This window comes from Pogona vitticeps, chromosome 1, assembly GCF_051106095.1.
Source record: "Pogona vitticeps strain Pit_001003342236 chromosome 1, PviZW2.1, whole genome shotgun sequence".
NCBI lineage: Eukaryota > Metazoa > Chordata > Lepidosauria > Squamata > Agamidae > Pogona > Pogona vitticeps.
The window spans coordinates 56,195,710-56,218,686 of NC_135783.1; the positions used below are offsets into that span (position 1 = coordinate 56,195,710).

The 22,977-nt window shown below is 38.6% G+C and overlaps 1 protein-coding gene across 1 annotated transcript in view; it reads right to left on the reverse strand.

Moving 5' to 3' along the window:
• FMN2 (formin 2) overlaps positions 1-22,977 on the reverse strand; it is a 245,110-nt gene that overhangs the window by 121,894 nt on the left and 100,239 nt on the right. Inside the window, exons 6-7 of the mRNA XM_020787324.3 lie at positions 20,142-20,286; positions 7,713-7,800 (exon numbers count right to left, since the gene is read on the reverse strand). Of these exons, the coding sequence (XP_020642983.3) occupies positions 7,713-7,800; positions 20,142-20,286 (233 nt within the window). The remainder of the gene's footprint in view (positions 1-7,712; positions 7,801-20,141; positions 20,287-22,977) is intronic.

Consider the following 22,977-nt stretch of genomic DNA (forward strand, 5'->3'; position numbering starts at 1 on the left):
ACGTCCCTATACTTCTGAATACTGTCTACCTAAAAAACCCTGAAAATAGTTGCCATAAGACAGAAATGATTTGATGGCACACAATTATTATTATCTTCACCATGGCTAGATATGGGAACAATGGTTTCAAAGGTGCAGTTTGATAAGGTATATGTATACATGCACCTAGCACCTGCAGTATGCATCAGGTTAGAGAACAATGGTTCCCAACCTTGGGTCCTCAAATGTCCTTGGACTAAAACTCTCAGAACCCTTCACCACTAGCTGCACTGGCCAGGGTTTATGGAAGTTGTAGTCCAAGAATATCTGGGGACCACTGCTATAGAAGAGGAAACTCAGAAAAAGATGAGCTTCTCCAAAAGAACTCTTGAAGAGAGCACACAAATCTAAGAATCAATTTCTATTCAAGCTAAACAGATTGTGCAGATCTTCACTATTTACTTTATTATAGAAATATATATAAGACAAGACTCCCTGGAAAAGACCCTGATGTTTGGAAAATGTGAAGGCAAGAGGAGAAGGAGACGACAGAGGATGAGATGGATGGACAGTGTCATCAAAGCTACCAACATGAATTTGACCAAACTCCAGGAGGCAGTGGAAGACAGGAGGGCCTGGTGTACTGTGGTCCAGGGGGTCACAAAGAGTCGAATACAACTTAATGACTAAACAACAAAAAGAAATATAGATACTGGGTAGGTCCCAATTATGTTAAACCACAAGTGCCATGGGCTATAGTGTGACTGGTATGACCCTCTCAGTATTCACACATGGAGACATCCCAACATCCCAGTATGTGGGTAGAAGCAGCCTTTTCACAACTACACCCACAGGACCTTTCCATCTGCCATTGTTAAACAGGTTTTTGGCCTGAGCAATTATGAACTCACAACAATGCCAATGTGAATCACTAATACAAGCATATCCTATTTTATTACTGATAAATATTTTATAACTAGATACGGTTGCAGTATGGACAGATGGAAACTTTTTGAAATGGAATAATTTACATACAAATTAACACAGTATTTAAGAATATTTTCCCAGACATCTATTCCTAATCTGTTCTTATTCATAAGAGATCATATTGGCCTGATACCCACTTCCATATGGGAGAGAGACAGTGTGTCTTACTTTGGTAGGGAAACAAGTGTGATATTGATTATTTTTATTGTATATATTTAGGGGAAGAGGGTTTCAATTATATCTGGCTCCTTAAAAACATACAAACACTGCGTCATTAAATACTGAATATATTAATTCATCCCTTGGTTCTGACAGATTCCTAACTCCCAGTGACTAGAGATCCACTGCAATCATTTTAAAGATGTTTACTGCTTGACAAACATCTTCCCTACCAAATACAAAGATAGTAACAAGTACATAAATACTCCAACAGTCTTGCATAAATCAATTGAAGTACTGCAGAAATTGTGTGTTTCAAACAGTAGTAGTTCTTGTATCACCTGACAGCATAGCAATGAGCCATGATTGTGGAGCATGGGAACAATAATAAAAACCACAATTACAGATCACTGAATGGCAAGGCAAAGGGCAAGGATCCAGTCACTGGATAACCCAGTTCCTGCCTAAAGCACTGCCCCAGCCTAAGTGCTCAGACAACTCTGAGGTAAGTGGTACAAATCTTGGGTCCACCACAGAGCAAACTGGTAACGTGGGCCTATCATTCGACCTCAGTGTGTGCCAGCAGTCAGTCTGGGCTAAATCTTAGACCTCAAATGGGGATCTCCTAAGGGAGAAAATAAAGTTCAGCACTTACCCTGGCCATGTGCCTCCAGTGCTTGCAATAAAAAACTATGACAGGACTATGGAAGAATTAAGCCACAGATTAACAATACTGGTATGAGGAAGAAAAGCATTCTGAGTCACTAAAACCAATCTGAATCTGGACAAAATTCTTTCCTAGCCCTCTCAACTGGTGGCTAATCACTTTGTAAAGCAAGGTAGCAAGCACAACTTTTGGAGGGAAAGTAGAAAAGTCAGCAATGGCAACCGTTATGACCCAAGAAATTGTATCTTTATCCTACCCCAAAACAAATAACCAGATAGCTGACTGGCTCATGGAATGGAGGGTAGCTAGAAATACAAACAAGGATTTATGCTGAAGAGAAAGACTCCATTTGTACCCTGTACCACACAAAAAGAGACCTACTTAGGAAACGGGACTTAGAACTGAAGATCATCACTGAGAGACACTTTTTTTAATAATTTACATCCCTCAAAGAGACCTCATAGCCCAAATAAAATTACAGATTTTTTCTTAATTTATCACTAAGCAAGGGGTTCTCTAGCCTCAAACCTATATGCTGGTACAATAGCCAGACACCACTGATTCTATCACAAAAATGGCAGAGGGTTTGTTTTGGGGGGGGGTCAAGTAAATGTTTTGGGTGGACTTTATTTAGATGAGATGGCCAGAGTTTTTCTGGTTCACAGAGGTGGGTGGGAAAGGGAGCCATCTGTTTTAAAAGTGGTGAGACCCCCCCACTGCCATCTCCTGGGTTCTACCCTGAGTTCTATATACCAGAACTAAATTAATCATCTTTAAATGCCATTCTTTCTATAAGGATCTTACAGACAGGAAAAGGAAGTCAGTTTTTTTTTAAATTTTGAAAAACAAAAGTCACCCAAAAACTAACCAAATAAACAAACTCTGTCATCACTGTAAACAATTTCTGTCACCCCACCCTATTTGAGACGATTTATTTTCCATCTTTCCCTGTGATTCTTCAAAACAAGCTGGGCCAAAAAGAAAAACAGTCCAAAAGTAATTAGTTACTCCTGTTTAACATTGGCATTATTTAAATCTTTTCCATCCTAAGTAACAAACTATGGCATATGCTTGCCCTCCAAACCAGAATGGTAAATTAAATCTAAAATTACCAAAGCACGAGTTTTTAAAAAAATACAGTGATGACAAACAACATGGAATAGCATTTTTCCACTAACTCGACCAAGTATAGAAAGTCTGTTTGCAATAGCAGTGTATTAAAAAAATTCTTAAAGTCATGCTAAAGTTTAAGAGCTCAGCAAATGTGCCTGCTTATGGGGAAGCCTTTTTTTCCCAACGCTTTAGAAAACCATCTAAAATCCATGGTTCTGGGAAACTACCTTCTAAAAACCAGTTCAAAGAAAGAAACTCACAGGGTGCTTAAATGCATCTATTTACAACTTTTCTATCCTGAGGGTAGCTAAGTGAGTGTAATAGTTTTTACAGCTTTTTGAATCATACAGGTTCATACTGTTGTGTGTCGCTCTTAAAGTATGCCACTTTGCTTGGAAAGGTCTTTTACAGAAGACTTCGAAATGTTTTTGAAGAAACTCTAAGTTGACATGAACAACAAAGTGGCCCTATCTGCTATTCAGAGGCCATAGGTAGTTAGACCCACAGCTAAATAGAGAAATCTGTGCCGGCCATGCTGGATGGGCAACTCTGGGGGGTTTAATCTAAAAAGTAAGTTTTACAAGTTCTGAAAGTCATATCTCCATAAGTCTCTTTTGGGGTCATCCCCCCACACCATAGATTACAACTATCTTTTAAAAAATGTCTCCAGTGTTTGTTACAGGATAGTAAAGCCTTCAGTCCCACCTCAAAGTGTGGATTGCCTATCAATATAAACATCCTGAAACATTCCTAAAATGGGGGCATTATTTAGTCAAGGATATATGCAGTCTTGTGAGAGCAAGAGGAGAAGGGGACAACAGAGGATGAGATGGTTGGACAGTGTCATCGAAGCTACCAACATAAATTTGACCCGACTCCGGGAGGCAGTGGAAGGCAGGAGGGCCTGGTGTGCTCTGGTCCATGGGGTCACGAAGGGTCAGACATGACTTAATGACTAAACAGCAACAACATATGCAGTCTTGGTAGACTCAAGGTACCTACACTACACAATTACCCTCCTGTCAATACTTGACTCTTAATTTTACTTAGTATTTTGTTCTATTTTCCATCTTGATCATTACTAACATTGTCAATTTAATTCATGGTTTTAATTGTTTTATGAATAATTTTATTGTGAGCCGCCCTGAGTAGACATAATCTAGAAGGATGGGATAAAAATCTAATAAAGAAATAAAATAAAATAAATAAAAATTACAGAGTTTGACACCATTTCAAATGCCTTGGCTCCACCCTACAGAATCTTGGAAGTTATAGTTTGGTAGGGCCCTTAGAATTGCCTGCTCCAGAGCTACTCTGTGAACTGCCCTGAAGTACAGCACTATTGCTCACGGGCAAAGAGCTCCAAATATCTCTGAAACGATGGGAGGGAGGGAAGGATTTATTTGTTTGCTTAATGGCTCATTAGTGCAAGCACTCCTCTGGGTGGTTTGCAGGTTAAAACTTAAAACCCTCAAGATCCCACATAACAAACATACATTTAAACATAAACTGAACTCTTGTGTCATGTATGCCTGCACACTGCTACCTAAATAAACTTAAAACCAACATCCTTTCTTAACGCTGAATTCTATCAAATATTTATCAAATTTTCACATATTTTTAGAGTATCTATCTTAATTGTATTTTAATCATTTTATCTTTTATTTTATTTTAATTGAATTTTAATTGTTGTAAGCCACCCAGAGACCTTTGGGTAGAGTGGGAGGCATATAAATAAATAAATAAATAAATAAATAAATAAATAAATAAATAAATAAATAAATAAATAAATAAATAAATAAATATTTTATGTGGATATTTGATTTGCTTATATTTGAAATAATTAAGAGTGATGTTCGGGATTTCAGAAAAAGGCTTGCATCCATGCAACACGACAGGCCTTTCCTCCCTTCACCTCTGCAGAATGCCACTCTCTGGGTGGTCCTCCAAACCACTGAAGCAGATTTGGGGGGCATATAAGGAACTGCATCAATGAAGGGGGAATCTTCTCCATCAGTGGTGCCTCCTCTGTGACTGGCAGGCACTCTCAAAATATGTTTACTTGTCATACATGTCCAGGAATATGTTTCTTAAAATATATTTACTTGTCATACAGTGGTGCCCCGCATGACGATGATAATCTGTTCCGTTAAAATTTCTGTACAGCGAAATCGTCATCATGTGAAAACAGTTTCCCCACTGGAATGCACTGAAAGCCGGTTAATGTGTTCCAATGGGAAAATTACCTCGTCGTCCAGCAAAGATCACCAATAGGGAAGCCATTTTGCAAGTGCCGATCAGCTGTTTTTAATCACTGTCTTCTGAAGCAGGGGTCCAGAAAACAGCGGGAGGCCATTTTGTGAAGCCAACGATCAGCTGTAAAGATCATCGTTTTGCGATTAAATGGTCCGTGAAGCACGGACCAAGTTGTCGTCAAGTGGAATTCCCCCACTGAAATGCCTATTTTGTGAATTGCTATGGCGCTCACAAAAAGGCATCGTCCTGCGGTTTTGTCGTTCTGTGGGGTCGTTGTCATGTGTGGCACCACTGTACGTTCCTGCATTGAGCAGGGGGTTGGACCTGATGGCCCTATAGGCCCCTTCCAACTTCATTATTCTATAATTATATGTCCAAGAATATGTTTCTTAAAATATGTTTACTTGTCAAGTTGTCATATACGTCCAGAAATAAGCAGCAACGGCTACTTAGTTACACAGTAAAATCAGAGTGATATGCAAACGTACTTATTAAATGAAGCAGAAAGATGTACAGAACGATGGACACGTCTAATAATGGATGGTTTCTAGTCTACATACTACATACCTATCTATAGTCACCCCAAAGTTTTTAATAGTGCCTGCCAGACTCCTCTTCTTATTTAAGAATTTAGAAAAGGATTCAACACAAAACAATCAAGAACAGTAATTTTAAAAAAGAAATTTAAAGAAGAACAAGAAGGGAGTGCTAAAGCCCAAATACAGAGAAACTAGGGAAAAATACTTCAAGTGACTTCATAAAATGGAACAATTACTTGCACTTAATCCTAATAGGATAAAAGGTTAAACATAGTATTGCTTGACCCTTCAAACAACTGACATTCATGCCATATTATTGTTAGCATTGCATGTTAAGCAAGCAAATTTTCAATCAACTTGTGTTGGCTTTACTACAGACACAGATGTTAGGCGGACTCCTTTGTTCATAAGGTTCTCATTATTAACTCAAACCAAGCTGAATATTTGAGTGAAGGAAAGGACCATATCATTGTTTTCAGATTTCACTCTATGACTTAACTGAACTACATCTGCCAGCTTTAGAAATACCAAGTACTTCTTGGCGCCAGTACTGGCGCCTCGATCTGTGACTACCAGCATAAATGCTTCAGTTTGAGGAAGTTTAGGAACCATGAAAACAACTTAATAAAAGCTTAAAGTGTGATTAAAAGTTACTTGTAAATTGACAGTGCATACCAATATTCATGCTGTGTGTAATCTATTCTGCAAATTAACAGACGGAATACACAGTTAGGTACGCTAGAAAAGTCACAAAGATGTTTCTGTGATTTATGAAGTCAGCAGCACACTTGAAATCCTATTTATTTAATAGGTAAGCTGGCACTATAACTGCTCCATTCCATCTGCTTTAAATCTATTATAAGGCCTTAGGAGCATGAAGAGCACAGCAAGTATAAATATAGTTCCACTTTTCACCTTTTTGCAAAGCCATCCTTTAATATCAAACGAGCAGGAAGAATTACAGACACCTAAAAAGATGTCTGCCGATATGAAACTTTCAGGATTAGATGCTATCAGACTTCAACTTTTGCTTTATTCTGTTGCAGGTATAATATATTTTATAAGGTAAGTGAAATTTTGAGGTTTAGAAGGGGAGATGGTGATCATAATAATGGATACCAATTATATCAATTCCAGTGATATTTCATGAACGTTAGAATCCCCAATATTTTATTCTAAACAGGTGGAAGGGGGAAAAAACAACAACCGCACCATATTACAAGAATGCCCACTGCTCAAATGGTTTGAAATCCTGTATTCTCATTCATCTCATTGGGATCTATGTAGGAAATCTTCCTTACAGATTCTTCCTGGATACAGAGATTATAGGATAAAAGGCTGTAAATTTATAATCTATGGGTTTACCCATGTACACTGACAGGGGACTTTAACAGGCAAATATGAATTCATCTTTACTGAAAGTGTCTATCTAATAAGAGCAGTTTTCGAAGTTGTAACATTTTAACAAGAAACACAAAACAAGAAAAAAAGCAAAAGATGTGGCACCTTAAAGGCTGCTATATTTTAATGTATGTTTTCATGGAACATGTCCACTTTGTCAGACATAAGAGTCAGAATATAGAGACTACTGTACATGGTAAAATATATGTGCAAGGCTCTAAGATAAAGGGACAGGGCGTTTGGTTGCATTTAACACTTAGTAATGTTCTAAGACCCCTGTTTGGTATTCAGTTTTTTTGAAGCTTGGTTCTGTGAACAGCAACAATGGTTAAAGGAAACAACTAGAGAATGACAGACTTTACCATTGAGCCTTGTTCTGTAAATGTGAGTCTGGTTAACTGGGAAGGAAAATAACACTAGATAACAACATAATTACCATATCTGGTAATGGCTTAAGCAGCCTTGGCTAATATTTAATCCATTGAGATGGGTGTCCAGCATGGGTATAAATTTTATCTCAGCTGTTTCCATCTGGATTCCTGTAATTTTCTGTAATTTTTCTTTTCTTAAAAAAGGGTTTTTTTAATCCAATAAAAGTTTACTTCACTTACCATGCTGTATATCTTTCATATCCAAATGAAGACTGGACATTAATATTCCAACTGCTTGTGATCTTTTGTTGCTTAATAACTTGACAACCTGCCAAATGCAAGAAAAAATACTATATACTAGTAAGTTACTAGAATTTTCAAAGTGTTTTTTAATGTTACAAATGAGAAATCAAGAAAACTCAAACTAGATTTCACTCTCTAAGAAACTGATTAAAACATTTTAAAATCACTGTTAATGATTAAACTTGAACAAGGGCTAGCACCTTGTTCAGCATCTGCTCACAGAAATGCCTCCCAACATACACATTTTAGCGCCAACTGCTCATCCATGTCAGAGCCTGTGCAAAACAAGCTGCCAGAGACATTTCCAACTATGCCTTTTGCATATTTAATTTTGTTTCCAAAACCACACAACTGTTTTCAGATCAGTTCTATTTTATTTTACATATATTGCCTAAAAAGAACAAATATTCTTTTATAATGTAGCAATCACTCACTTGGATGAGGTGGGAAAACCTGTCGCTATCCAGGCATTGTTGAACTTCATTTACAGTAGTACCCCCATACCTGCAGGGGATTGGTTCCACAGTCTACCATGGATGCCTGAAACTGTGGATACAAGGGAACTGTTATGTACAATATACAAGGGAGTGGGACAAAAGTCACAAGAGGACACCCTTGTATGTTGTATATAGGCCTGTGACAAACCGCGGATAAATGAAACCACAAATATCGATCCCACAGATAAGGTGGTCCTACTGTACTGTCAGTTCTAGCCAATATAGTCAGTGGTCACACAAGCTGTAGCACAGCAACACCGGGGGGGCCACAAGTTTACAAGAGCAATGAAGAACAAATGCCATCGGGTACTTACAATATCATGTGTGAGGTGTGGACGTTTAGCAGGATATTTTGGGATCAATTATGAAATCATACAAATCAAACTATATATTTTATTCTGTTTGGTTTCTTACCTAATGCCATAAATGTAATAAAAAAGAAACTAATAGCAATTGCCTCTATTTGGTCACCAGCAATTATAAAGTAAATTTTTTTCTCTAAAAAACTCTCAAACAACTACTAAATGAATACTATAGTATCATATTTCCTCCAGCACAGTGGCTGCAACAATACACAGTCAATTCACAAAATTAGCATAAAGGCCTAAAGCAGTTCCCTCAGTTAGAAATAAAATAAACCCATTAACTACAACCATGTAAGCCTACAGGCTACAGATGAGTGACGCCATTACACAGAAAAACTAAAAAAGTTTGTTAATCAAATCTCTACAGGATCAAACTATTCAGACAAAATACAGTTCTCTTTTTCAGATTAGAATTTGGAACTGTGCTTTACAAAAATATAAAGGAAGCTGAAGATAATATCAGCATGCTGAGATTCAGGACCAAGTTCCTGACTGTTGAAGTGTTGTTACTGTTGACCAGTAAGCAAATGACATGCCAAATTTGTTGCTGTACAGATAAACCTCACTAAAAAGACCAAATATTCAGTGAAAGGTAAAGGAATCCAGATGCTAGCTAATTCAATGTTCAGTACATTACAAAAAAATGAATAAATAAAAAAGTTAAAGTTCCTTCTTCCCAAAATAATATCTACCTCATGTAAAATTTGTTTTGCAAGCTGTAGTTGCTGGAACAAATTTAAACAGTGATATTAACACAATGTCTCAACAATGACATTTATTTCAACTAGCAAAATTATTAGTTGGCACTATTTTTTAAAAAACGAATTAGACATTTGCAACTCAGTAGTACTAATTACTAAATGACAAAGGGAATTTTGTAAAAGTGCTGCATGTGCTGGCAGTACTCTTGAACAAATGAGTGAGTGTATCATGAGTATGAAGAAAATCATCATAATTGTGAGGTAATCTTTCCCTTTTGTAGACTGTTTATTCCCCACCATGTACAAGAATGGAGTTTGCATACAGATTGTTTGATTTTGCACATTTTGTGTTTCCAATCCAGAGAAACAGAAACAAAGAAAGCAGAGATAGGGGAGGGCAGAGATAGAGGAAAACTGGGCAGCTTGGCTTAGCCAAGAAAGAAAATGAAGAGAGAATTGTTTCATTCCTGGCTCTTTGGATGTAGAGAATTCACCTATTGGCTGAAGTCCTGTTGCTTAGTATAGTGAGTCACACTGGACTAGGCACACCACCTCAGTAGTGATTTGGTGAGTCAACACCTCCAAAAGTTTTATTGATGTGAATGGGTCTACTTTAGTTGTGATACTTTAGCAATATGATATTTTCTGGAAGTAAACGTGACAATCTTTAAGTGAATTGGGTATCTTACAAAATTTGTATACCTTGCACAGTTTGTGCAAGTTACTCGAAATCACAGACAAAACAACCATGTGATGCTTATAAAAAAAAATCTGAAGCATCAGAAGGTTGTTTTCCATGTCTTTTCTTAACAATCAGCCATCTATTCTGTGCATGCATATGTGTTGGGAGATTGAATTAATGCAGAAAATTGTGTGCAAATTACAGAAACCTTGATGGAAAAAGAAACACTCATTGACTTGCTCTCACTTTGGAGGCAAAGAATCTTAGAAATTTGTCACTGAAGTGTCTCATAAGGTTAAGACAGCCCAAATGATCAAGAATGTGGAATCTATGAAGTATTCATCATGCCCTCAACTCTAAACTCTAAGAAAGCTTCTTCATCCAATCAACATATAAGCAAAAGTTTCTGTTCATATAAACAAAAGTTAGCAATCACATTTAAGCAACTTTCAGCATTTGTTGGCTTCTTTCTTAGGGTCTGCCTATTTGTCTGTATATCACCAGAGATAGGGAAACAGTGGTCCCACCTCTGGTTGGGCTGTTACTTCTCCCGGCCTTAGTTAGGGTGATCACGGGTCAGGAATGGTGAACGTTGCAATGTGATGACATCTGAAGGGCTACAGCCCTATTATATGCATGGGGCTTAGAACAACAAGTGTTAAACCAGGAAAACTAACTTTTAACTCTACTTTGTGCCACCCCTATTCCTTTTCAACAAGGAGAGTTCAGACACCGATATGTCCCTGATATATCACAGTCCTTATTCTACCCCTATATATGCCATTCAGAAATGCTCAGTGTTTATTAGAATAAGCTACCAGATATGACATTCCTCAAGGTTGTCTTCTTCCCTGAGTATATAATTTAATCTCAAAATTGTACTAAGGTGGAGGAGTAGATAGATCTTGACTCATAAATGTTTAAGGTGCCATGTAATGAACAACCCACCCTGATGGTTCTTAATTTTGAACAACTGATAATAGATTGTAGGAAAATTGTTAGGTATCTGGCTGTGGAGCCAGTGGTTGCAAGTTCAGTTCCCCACTGTGGATCCCAGAAGAGCCAGCCTGTGTGTCTTTGGGCAAGCTGCCTCATCCCAAGATGGCCCCAGAAGAAGGGAATAGTAAACCATTTCTGAGTATTCTCTACCTGGAAAATCCTGAAAAGCATCACCATAAGTCAGAATTGACTAGCAGCACACTACTACTACTACTACTACTACTACTACTACTACTACTACTACTACTACTGCTGCTGCTGCTGCTGCTGCTGCTGCTGCTGCTACTACTACTACTACTATCACCACCACCACCACCACCACCACCACCACCACTACTACTACTACTACTACTACTACTGATTTTGGCATGCCATCTTTTAAAGATAGCATTTTTAAGAAAAGCAAGTTCTAAATTCTAAAAAAAAAACCCAATGAGGACTGATTTTTCAAAGACCTGACAACATAACCTACTACTGATGTTTTCCCATGAACAGGCAGAGCAAGGCTGCAATGAAACCAGATATCCCACAACCTTCCCACATTACATTCTAGCAAGTATCTTTTCATTCATTTCTCAGTATGACAAGCAGTAACTAATGTGACCTGTGTCTGTTTTGTGTTTGAACCAGAGTTACATTAGGAAGGGACTACCCTTCCCATGTGAGTTCCTTTCTCTTCCTCACCTCACCCTCCAACCCCAATTTCAGCATGATGCTTTGTTTTGTAAACTGAGGGCTTCAAACTGTAACTAACCTTTCATTCTGTTTTCATCATTAAAAAAAGAGGAAAGATTCAACTGCCCAGTTGAAACAAACACCATTACATGTGTTATTATAAAGAACTAATCCCCTATTAATATATAGTCATTCCAGACAATGCTTCTTTGTATGACATTGCATGAAAAATTTCTCAGATTGTTTAGATTCACGTACACAGTAATAAGGAAAAATAAGCATCACATTCTTCAACAGGCGACAGAACAATAGATTCAAACATTTCTGTAATTAGAAACAATTGTAGACTCATCAGCCTTAAACAAGTGCCAAAAGCAAGTGAAGGGATGTTTAAATTCTCTGGTGTTAAACTGAAGCAAAGAAATATGATTTCCCTTGCTTAGAATATCATTTTTTTAAAAAAAAAACCAAAAAACTAAATTTACCTTATTACTTTGTAGAACCAGCATCCTTTTATTTTATTTATTTTGTGACAGAATACTGGGATGGCTTTCTAAAGAAAAAGAAGGACCTTATTGGAGTTTTTAAAGGCCCAAATCCAGTACTTCGTTATGAAATTAAATTTCTTTGATGCCAGTTTGCAGAATCATATTGGCCAGGCTAACTGGGGATTCTGGGAATTGTAATTCAGAAATAAGCTTTTTAGGGTTTTGACACTGTTGCCCTCACAAGCAAGAGTGTCAGCTCAGGAGATGACAGAAACTGTCCTGAGAGATATTTGAATCTTGCTGCAATACTGGCGGTTGGAGGCATCATCCATCAGAACTAAGGAAAGCGAGACCATTCGGGGCACAACATCCATAACTCTGTCCTCTAAACCTTATTTCCCTCCACCCCTGCATCCCAACATCCTGCAGGACAAGCAAACAGCTGCTGTGGCCATTTTCCCTATGTCTGTCTATATGTCTATCACGTGTTAGGTTGAGGACTTATACAATAATGGATGATGTGAAAATATATCAGATGTTGTAATGTCCATGGAGAAGGCAAGGAAGTTTAGTGTGCTACACAGTAATACTCCTTTCTGTGTCTACTGCTTAAGATGCTATTAAACAGTGGCAGGTGCCAGAGGTTAATAAGGTTATCTGGAAAAAAGCTTCAACTGCAGGAAACCAACAGAAACTAGTCTTATCTGGACAACCTACTGTTAATCCTTTGGGAAAATACAAGGTTGTTTACTCCAGATGTTCTGTGGTGAGAAACTAGAAGATAATAAGTTCCTATGTGGACAATTCTGAGAGGTATTATGTTTTGATATTTGATGCTGCAATCTTTGGATGTCTGATGTTGTTACTAGTTTGCTCCTCTAGCAAGATGCTCCGTTATCATTTCACCAATTAGTGAAATGCAAACTTGGCTGTACAGAAATGTGCTTAATGAACAGGTGCATGACATGACCTGAAAAGGCATACAGTATAATGGCAGGGTATTTGGGTCATCATGGAGCCTTGGTTCCTGGGGAGTGCTGTGCTATCATTAATTCCAGAGGTCACCTGCTGCTGTTCTCCAGTCTCCCAGCATGAAAAGAGGGTCTGAGATTTCCCTCTACTTTACTGTCTTACTACTTATACTTTCTCTTTTCTGTTTCACTGTCTCTTCAATGAAGTTTTGTGCCTTTCCCTCTACTGATGGGTTTATTGCCACTGAGTCCAAAAGACTCTTGTCCAGTCCCGACAAGACAGATGTCAGAAGTGCCTAACTGATGTAAAAAATGTCTAATTTCACATTTGTGGCAGTCTCCTTATTTTCATTGCTCATATATGTTTCTTTTGAGTATACTTTGAGAAAGAAATAAGTACCTTGTAACCACACAGACTTGACATCAGCAGGGTTTCTTTAAAGGGACACACAAATCTTGCATGTGACTAAAATGATTTCATGGAAATGGAGATATCTAACAGAGTGCCTGTATAATTCTGAATCAACACAGTTGTTGTTGTTTTTCAATTGGCTGTGGCCAGCATGGATGCTTAAGCAGAAATTATAGTCAACACTCACACTGGGTATTTATTTTGTTTCGCTTTAAAACAATAGTGGCTGTAGTATATAAACTAGTACATCCTTAAAGCACACCAGTGTAGCCGGTGTCTCAGTCTCATTCAGGCTTATTATGCAGATACTAGACTTAATCTCCTGGAACCCACTTATTGACCACAGCTATTTACCATTCTGTAATTAAAATAATAATAATAATAAAAAGAAACATCCTAAAACTTACTAATTGTTTAATTAACAACTATTTTATTGTAACATATCCACCTAGGTATTACAAAGGTGCATTTGTAATGCTGTGTTATGCTTCCCATACCCCTAACTCTTAATAAAATAAAAACGTATCCTAAGTTTTTCTGACCTGGCACTTATACATACCTGATGCTCTAGGACACTGGTTCTTAACCTTGGGTTACTCAGGAGTTTTGGACTGCAACTCCCAGAAGCCTTCACCACCAACTGTGCTGGCTGGGGTTTCTGGGAGCCGCAGTTCAAAAGCATCTGAGTAACAAAGGTTAAGAACCACTGCTCTAGGAAACTGAAGAAAACATTATCACTGATTATATTAAGTTAGTTATAATTTTAAATTATATATTAAAGGCAGATGAATGCTATTTCACTCAAACTCAAAATGCAGTGACCTAATAAAGTGTTTGTGATTCACACAAGTAGTGCTGAATGCCTCTACAGACTGTCCAAGCCATGTCAGCAAAACCTCTGCATTTGGCAGTCAATCATGCATAATGAGCACCACAAGAATAGGGCAAAACTATTCCAATTGTTTTCATCTCACATGAAGAAGAGATTGCAACTTTGTCATCAAACGCAGTGCAGGACATTGGACATGGGAAGGCCTTTCCCTGTTTCTCTTTGTTATCTATAGCCTAGGATTATTATAGAATTATGAATAATTGAGTTGGCCTATAAGGCCATTAAGTTCAACCCCTGCTCAATGCAGGAACAGAAATCAAAGCAGATCTGACAGATAGACGCTCAATTTTCTCTTGAATGCCTCCAGCACTGGAGTGCTCACCAACTGGTTGTTGTGGGTTTTTCGGGCTCTTTGGCTGTGTTCTGAAGGTTGTTCTTCCTAACGTTTCGCCAGTCTCTGTGGCTGGTATCTCATAGGGCTTCATAGGGCTTGGTTTCCAGTTTTTTTCTTCTTGCTCTTCTCTGTATGTGCTCCAGTACTCTAGACCTTGGGCTTCCAGATATTCTTAGACTACAACTCCCAGAAGCCTTCACCACCACCTCTACTGGCCAGGATTTCTGGGAGTTGAAGTCCAAGAACATCTGGAGGCCCAAGGTTGGGGACCAGTGGTCTAGAGGATGTCTAACCAGTGCCAAACAGAAGGGGACAAGTACTTCATGGGAGCTGGAGGTTATGAATCTGCCCACACTGTCATATAATTATGGTCTATGGTTCCCTGATAGCACTGCTTGGCATGAGAAAAAGAGACCTCATGCACTTGTGTTTCTATTTAAAATTATCCTTCCTCTTTACAAACTGGCCCTATCTTTCTGAGACAGGGCTAAAGCATGCAACCTTTTTTGGGATGAGGCATTGAGATGCATTATAGCTCTTCATTCTGCCTTCATGGACAGGTACCAAGAGTTAAAATAGCCTGATGAAGACCTATTAAGCTCACATCAAATTTCACAGTATGGACAGACTCCATGCTTCTGTTAATGCAGCATAAAATAGTATTGATCTTTTTTTGCAGGCACATTGCACCTTTGTCTCATATTCAGCTTGTGATCTACAACAATTCCAAGATCTTTCTTACTCATAGTATTACTGAGCCAAGTAGCTCATCTTGTAATGGTATGTTTGGTTCCCCCTTGCCACCCTGCTGGTGTAGATCTTTGCACTTTTCCCTCTTAAATTTCATTCTTTTGTTTTTAGCCCAGTATTCAAGCCTATCAAGTTCTTTTTGAATTTTGTTCCTGTCTTCAAAGATATTTGCTGTTCCACCCAGCTTTGTGTCATCTGCAAATCTGATAAGTATTCCCTGAACTCCCTCATCCAAGTGATTAATAACAATGTTGAAGAACACGAGACCCAGGAGTGACCCCACTTGTTATCTCCTCCCAGTTTGAGAAGGAGCCATTGATAAGCACTCTCTGAACATGATTCTGTGACCAACTTGTATCCAGTTGACACTTGTTCTATCCTGCCCACAACCAATGTGATACTGAAAACTTCTATACCAGTAGAACTGCCACCACCTTGGCTTATGCCGGTCCTCAGTCCCAAGGAAACTGAGGTTTCTAGGCTACTCCTCAACCTATGCCAATGCTGAGCTTCCTTATAACTGCAGGAAGCTCAGCAGGGTTCCAAGACCCTGGGTTGTTTACTTGGTAGCTTGGCTGAGCAGCTAGGACTGAAGTTAACTGGTATCACATTCCTTATCACTTAAGACCAACACAGGTCTATAAATATATTACATTTACTAAAAAAAAATTGCTTGCATATGATTGAAAGAAAGCAATAGGCATATCTTAAAAGCAACCTCAACAAGGTAGAAGCAGATATAAAAACATATGAGAAGCAAGACTTACAAACAACACCACTCAAAAATATAATCAACTTTCTACTCTAAGCAGCCCTATCTCTAACCTGGTTCTTGGGACCCAAATGAAAATAGCAAAGGAATCCCACTAACTACCTGCAATCAGATGATCAAACTCTGCATCAAAAGCCACCCTCCTCCTTATTATCCAAGAGGCGATTATTATTGAGGCCAAACACTGGATCCAAAGAGTGTTTGGGAAAGTTACATCACCCTCCCACTTCTTACAGTTAGTCACTCAGTCCTTATCCTTCCCAGGTGGAGAACCACAGCTGCATTGGTTAGCAATGAGATGTCCTTGAAGCTATCTGGACTTGCTTAGCCATTGCAGGCAAGATAACACAGGCACTTTCCCAACTTCTAGGGGGAAATGGTTCATGCAACTATAGAGCAACCAGCAAGCACCAAGCTGCAGCATATGCCGGGAGTGAACTCAAGCCTGATTTTACCCTGAGCATCACACCTAATCAGAGCTGAATACCAATGCTGGACGTATTCAACAGAAAATATGTCAGATGTACTTTAATATGGATGGCAGCACTGGGCAAGGGGTTGGACTTGGTAGCCTTACAGGCCACTTCCTACTCAATTATTCTATCATTCTATGACAATATTGAGCGATATGGGCTAGTGGTTTGCAAGGCAGAACTGTATATTCTATTCTTCAACTGGATTCTATTAATTTCTTGATAAGCTTGTTTTGCAGAAAACATGTCCTTTTAAAGACCTTTTGGGGTATCCAGATCCAATATTTTATAATATACTTTAAAGATAATCTAATAAAGTGCTTACCATTGCAAAGAAAACAAATACTGCCAGACATTACAAACCACAGCCTCTAGTGTTCAGCCACAACTGCTGTCTGCCTGTTCAACCACTGTTTGCCAAACCAACGCAGTAGCCATTATTTTAGTCTTTGCAGAAGTTTTTGTTGATAAATCTCATGATATGTTAATAAAAATTCAATTTCACAGAGTAGACACACCTATTTATTTGGATATAGAAATTATTATAAATAGCCTGTCAAGACAACAATAGTTGGGATGTTCATCTTTGAATCGTAAAATTATTCAATGTGACACATTTAAGAAAAGCAAACCTGAATGCTGCACAAACGTATACTTTTGCATCTTATGCTTCTGTTGTGAACTTTAGATATTTATCTGATGGCAACGTAGATGATCACATTGGATTAAATTCCATTTGAAAACTACCATGTTTTGAAATACTATAGCCAGATAACTATTGCATACAATTCCCCTGCCAAATATGTATCTAATTTTATATGTGTGTACATATGTGTACATGTGTGCATTTGTTTCTTCTGCGCAACTTGCTGAAATGAAAAGAAAAATCTTATTTTTCCCTCTTGTTTTTTATCCATGCGAAGTGAGTCCAGGTGAGGACTTCTATTCTTACAGAATATCATTTTCCAGAAGTGAGAATCAGATCACCTCCATTACTGAGAGATCCTTGGAAGTATCTTTTATATGAAGTCTCCCTCAGGCTGAATCTGTAACATTGTGTATCATGTCACTCTGGCACAGAGATGTTCCATGTTTAGTTCACAACTCACGAAAAGTGGTTGATGCTGTCATAGACTGTCTGCATATCGTGCAAAACAATGGAACGGGGAACTGTTTCTGTGTTATAACATCTCCATATGGTGTATGCTACTTCACCTCCTCATGTCTGAGTGGGCGGGGCACTTTCCCCTCCCCACTTCAGGTAAGGAGGAAGAAAATTTGATTGGCTCATTTTCCAGCTGGTGGGAAAACAAATCAATCATCTTGCAGCAACCAGCTAAAGGACACTTGCACACTAGTCATCTGACTGGTCATCAGTGACATTCTTGCTAACAAACCTTCCTTCCCTCTCTTTTTTTCTGCCAACATAGGCTTGTCCAGTTGCTGACATTTGAGACTGTCCAAGTAAGATGTTTTCAGGTGCACAGCTCTTGTGTTCCCCTGGCCATCTTACTTCATGTTGCATGAGTGCCAGATGGTATCTTTGTGTATCATGGGTTGCACTGTTGTTCAAATCTGGCTAATAGGTATTTAGTTTCTTTAACAAAATTAATCTGGCTAACTGGCTTCTAAGACATGAATTTTGTTTCCTTCGCTGCTAGTTTAATTTGGCTTTTTATTTTAATTGTGCTTAATCTGGTTAATTGGCTGCACCTTTGGTACATCAGTCATATGGAATATGAGAATATTGAGCCAAGTGACCCCCTCAAAGCTTCTTGCTTGTAGGATCCACACAGCATCCCCTCCCCACACCCACACAAGCAGCAGAGGTACGGGGGGCTTTGGTTGGGCAAACTCTTTTAAACTTGATCATCAAATCAATCCTAGGGACTAACTGGGTGTAGCCCACTCCATCTACCAGACTCCTTTTGCATCATTCCTTTCCCATAATCTGCTTTATGGCCAAAGTATTTGCCCTCTGATGATTTGGGCCTGGAAGAGTTTGATAAAATTTCAGTCTCCCCCATGGTTTCTGTCAGCTTGGCTAATTTCCTCACTGCAGGTTACTGCACCCATCCCTGTTTCCAGCATCTTCATTCCTTGTGGGAGTGCAATACCTATTTTCTTGGTGTCACAAATCCTCAGTTTAAGATAGCTGAAGAAATGGTGCTGTGGCCATGGACCAGCTGGACTGTTTGTCCCCTTTCTTTCTGAAGAGAAAGTGGCTGAGGAGCAAAATATACTAAACCAGTATTTGCAAGAGCTGATAGCTCCCAACCTTAAAACTTGGGTAGATTCTGCAAACATGGCTATCTTCATTGTTATCTCTAATCAGTAATCTGAAGGAGGGAGGATTTATCTTCCTGATAGCCTCTGGGATGAAAGGCAGACAATTTTTTCTTTATAGTGATGAGCTAGCTTGTGGGAATGCCTTTCTTCTAATATACAACATTCTTATGATATTCAAGTTCCAAACATGTGCTCTAACACTAAAAAAGCCTCAATGACTCTTAGAATTAAAAGCCTAGTTTCTGTAAAAAATACATATGCATTTATATTTGCATTTATATTTCTGTTCCTTAAAAGCAATTCTCCATTCACAATGTTTCGTGCTAAAATTATCTTTTTCTTTTTATATTTCTCTAAAACATTGTGAAAAACCACATTGCTCAGCTTTCCCATTAATACCTGAAACTTCATTAAAGATCAAATTATTCTCTACAGACAGCACAACTTTATAAGATGGTATTCTTTAAGTGTTGAAAGATATCTACCTACCACAGAAGTAAATTTTGTGCCTCCTGTAATTTACAAATTAGCTTGTTTTATTTTGTGAACAATTACTGAGAACTGAACATCAACTTTGTTTTTTAGTATGACTCCTGAGATACGAAAGATTCACATCTCTGGAATACTCATGTCATTTCGAGTTCTAATGATGTGCTATTTGTAACTTAATCCGCCCAGAGACCTTTGGGTAATGTGGGCGGCATATTAATTAATTAATTAATTAATTAATTAATTAATTAATTAATTAATTAATTAATTCCCTGAACTGTGACTGAAAAATAGAGGCTGCTCCATCCACATCACTCTGCAACCCTTTAACCATGTTTCTCAGATCTCCAGGTTTCCACTCCAGAATTTCTATCTTATATTATTCTACAAATAAATATAACCAATATTATATTTTAATAAATATAATACAAAATGCAACAGCCTTATAACTCTTAGCCTCTGTTTTAATATGTTAAATTTATATTTTCTAAATATAAATATTTCATATGTGCCAACCATAAGAGGGTATTTTCCAACCCACATGTTGCCTTAAGAAAGATTACACAGAGGTACTCACCTGTTTGTTCTTTGTCTTTGTGATGGTGTCCGAAATGGGTTTCTTCCTTTCTTTAACAGCTGTTTTAGAAAACAGTTCTTCAAATTCATGATAATCTATGGAAGGCTCTTCAATTTTTTCCCACACAAGTGAAGCACTAGAATCTCTAAAGTTAAGCAAAAGACCTATGTAGGGCAATATCAGACTAAGTAGTCACAAAATAGTGGAATGAAGATAGATGATGAAAACCCATTTATGAACTACTCAAGGTAGCACTCTTTTTCTAGTTTAAAAAATGATTCAATTTTTAAAAAATTGAATATTGAATACTCCCATTTTCCACACATTTTCTAAACAGTATAAAATACTACTTTCTGATAGGTATCTATGTTCAATATATACAGATTCATGCTACAATTTTTGATTCCTGTCTGAAGGATCCTGATTACAGTGATAGTAAAGAAGGTGAATATGTTTTTGTTAAAGCAAGTACTTGCAAGATAATATTAAATTAGAATAAGCCTAGTGAGTTGAAAAGAAGAGTCAGGAATAAGAATCAACTACTTCTGTAGGACATCAAATTTACACAGGACAGCGTTAGCTCACCAGAACTATTTGGGAAGTCTAGATTTTGTTATGGACGTCACTGATAATTGCACACCATTTTTGTTCATGTTTCGGACAGATTAATGGTGAGACAAGAAACTGCACTATGTATCATGATTGCTTGGCATTCTTGAAGGGACTCTTCTCTTGTCCTCATAATAAGCAGCATAGTCTGAGCAAATTAGCTCTTTAATCTTCCCCAGCTGAATAAAATTGATTGGATAATGTGAAGGCTGTCACAGAAGGTACAAGAAATAGCAACAGGGAATGATACACACAGTAGTAAACACAAGCAAGGGGAAAAAAACCAATGAGGAAAGAGGCCGAGTATAGTTTTGTGTTACTAAAAAAAGAAGAAAGAAAAAAGCTACCATAAGACATCCTGTAAAGAGTCCTACCCTTATAGCCACACAAAAAGCCATATCAGAGCTTTGTCTGGCCATACTGCAGACCAGAATATCCCTTACACAGTTACTCTTCTATATCCCCAAACATTTCTTTTCACATCTTTCTTTCTTTTTTTCTTTTTGACAATTCTTAGTCCTAGAACCTGTATTCAACGTGAAAGGAAGCAACATATGTGAATAAAAATACGTGTGCCTCCTTAGAGCACACAAATATCTTCCCCTTTTGAGCAGCCACACACATCATAGGTTTGGGGACAGTCCATCTATACCTGAGGGCATGGCTTTCAGGAATGTTTGAGCCCCTGCAACTCCCTGTTATCACCAAGAGTTAAAAGGAGTTCCAGATGTGTGTCTGTCAGAGAAAACTGCTGCTTTACCATAGAAAAGCATGTATTTAAAATACATATTGAAATATTTTCCAAAGGGGTTAAGATGGTAATTGGTTTTCAGCTATCTTAGGCACTGAACCACCCTGTTCTCACAAAGAGTTCAGCTGCACTTCTTAATGGGTAGATTATAGACATGGGGACGAATAAAAAAACGGATTACGATATTCATGAAAATTTGCTGATTTGTTAAATATTCATCCCTTCATATTTGTCAGTTCCAGAGACCCTGATGAATATGAAGGGATGAATATTTCCCCATTTTTATCCATCCCCCATACAAAGAGGGAAGGTTAGCCTTCCTTCTCTTCCTATGGCTTTCCCATTCTGCCTATGGGCCTATCCGTCAGCTGACTGGGGGGTTGATAGGCTGCCAGCCAGTCCCACAGCCACCTACCCCCACAGCTTATCCCCTGCCCCCTGCCCCTCCCTTAGCTACTGCTGCCATCCACCACTGCCCACCACCGTCGTTATCTACTGCTGCCCATTGCCACTACCATCCATCACCACCCACTGCGGTGGCCTCCCACCTGCGGTAAGGAACACTGAACCCTTTGCAAAGATGGCGGCTGCAGCTTCTTTTAGGGTAGGGAGGTTGCAGCCACCATCTTTGCAAAGGTCAGCCCGGATTCCCTTAGCCTGCCTTAAGAGAATCCAGGCTGCCCTTTACAAAGATGGTGGCTGCAGCTTCTCTTAGTCAGGGAAGCTGCATCCACCATCTTTGCAAAGGGCAGCCTAGATTCCCTTAAGGCAGGCCACAATGGCAGAAGCCATTGCGCAAGTGGTACTGGATGGTAACTGTGGAGGCCGCTGTGGCACAGGCCTTTGTGGTTGGTAGTCAGTGGTGGTGGCAGTGGCGGCAGCCAAGGTAGGGAGGTGACAGGGGTAGAGGGAAGGGGGCAGGGGGCAGGCTGTGGGGGTGGAGGGGTCAGCTTTTTTTAGACCCCCCACAAATCAACGCATACATTCATGCTTCATTGGTTCATGGGGAGGATATTTGTGCTTTGTCAAATTTGACGGATCATGAAGCATGATGACTAGCCAAAATGGCGATTTGTCCCCACATCTAGTAGGATACTTACAAACCATGCTGTGAAGGATTTTTGTCAGATCAATGACAACACTTTCTTTTTTTATTTTTAAAAATATTCTATTATTTTCTCTCCTCTTAAAAACAAACAAACAAAAAGATTTTGTAGCACCACTTTGTCTTTTGACTGGTATGAATAAGAGATCTATGGCTAGAAACACCCATATTAAGAGGAGACTTGACAGAATATTACCTAGTCTTCTGGCCAATTCCTTAATTTTCAGTGATTGGCAAAAAGCTGAATGCTACACATGGATCCTATGCTGGCCTTCTTTAAGTGTTAGGGCTCAGTCCCAGAGGATGCTTATGATAAATCACTGAGCATGTACTAAGGCTATTTTTCTCAAAATAACTAATGCTCATGTGGA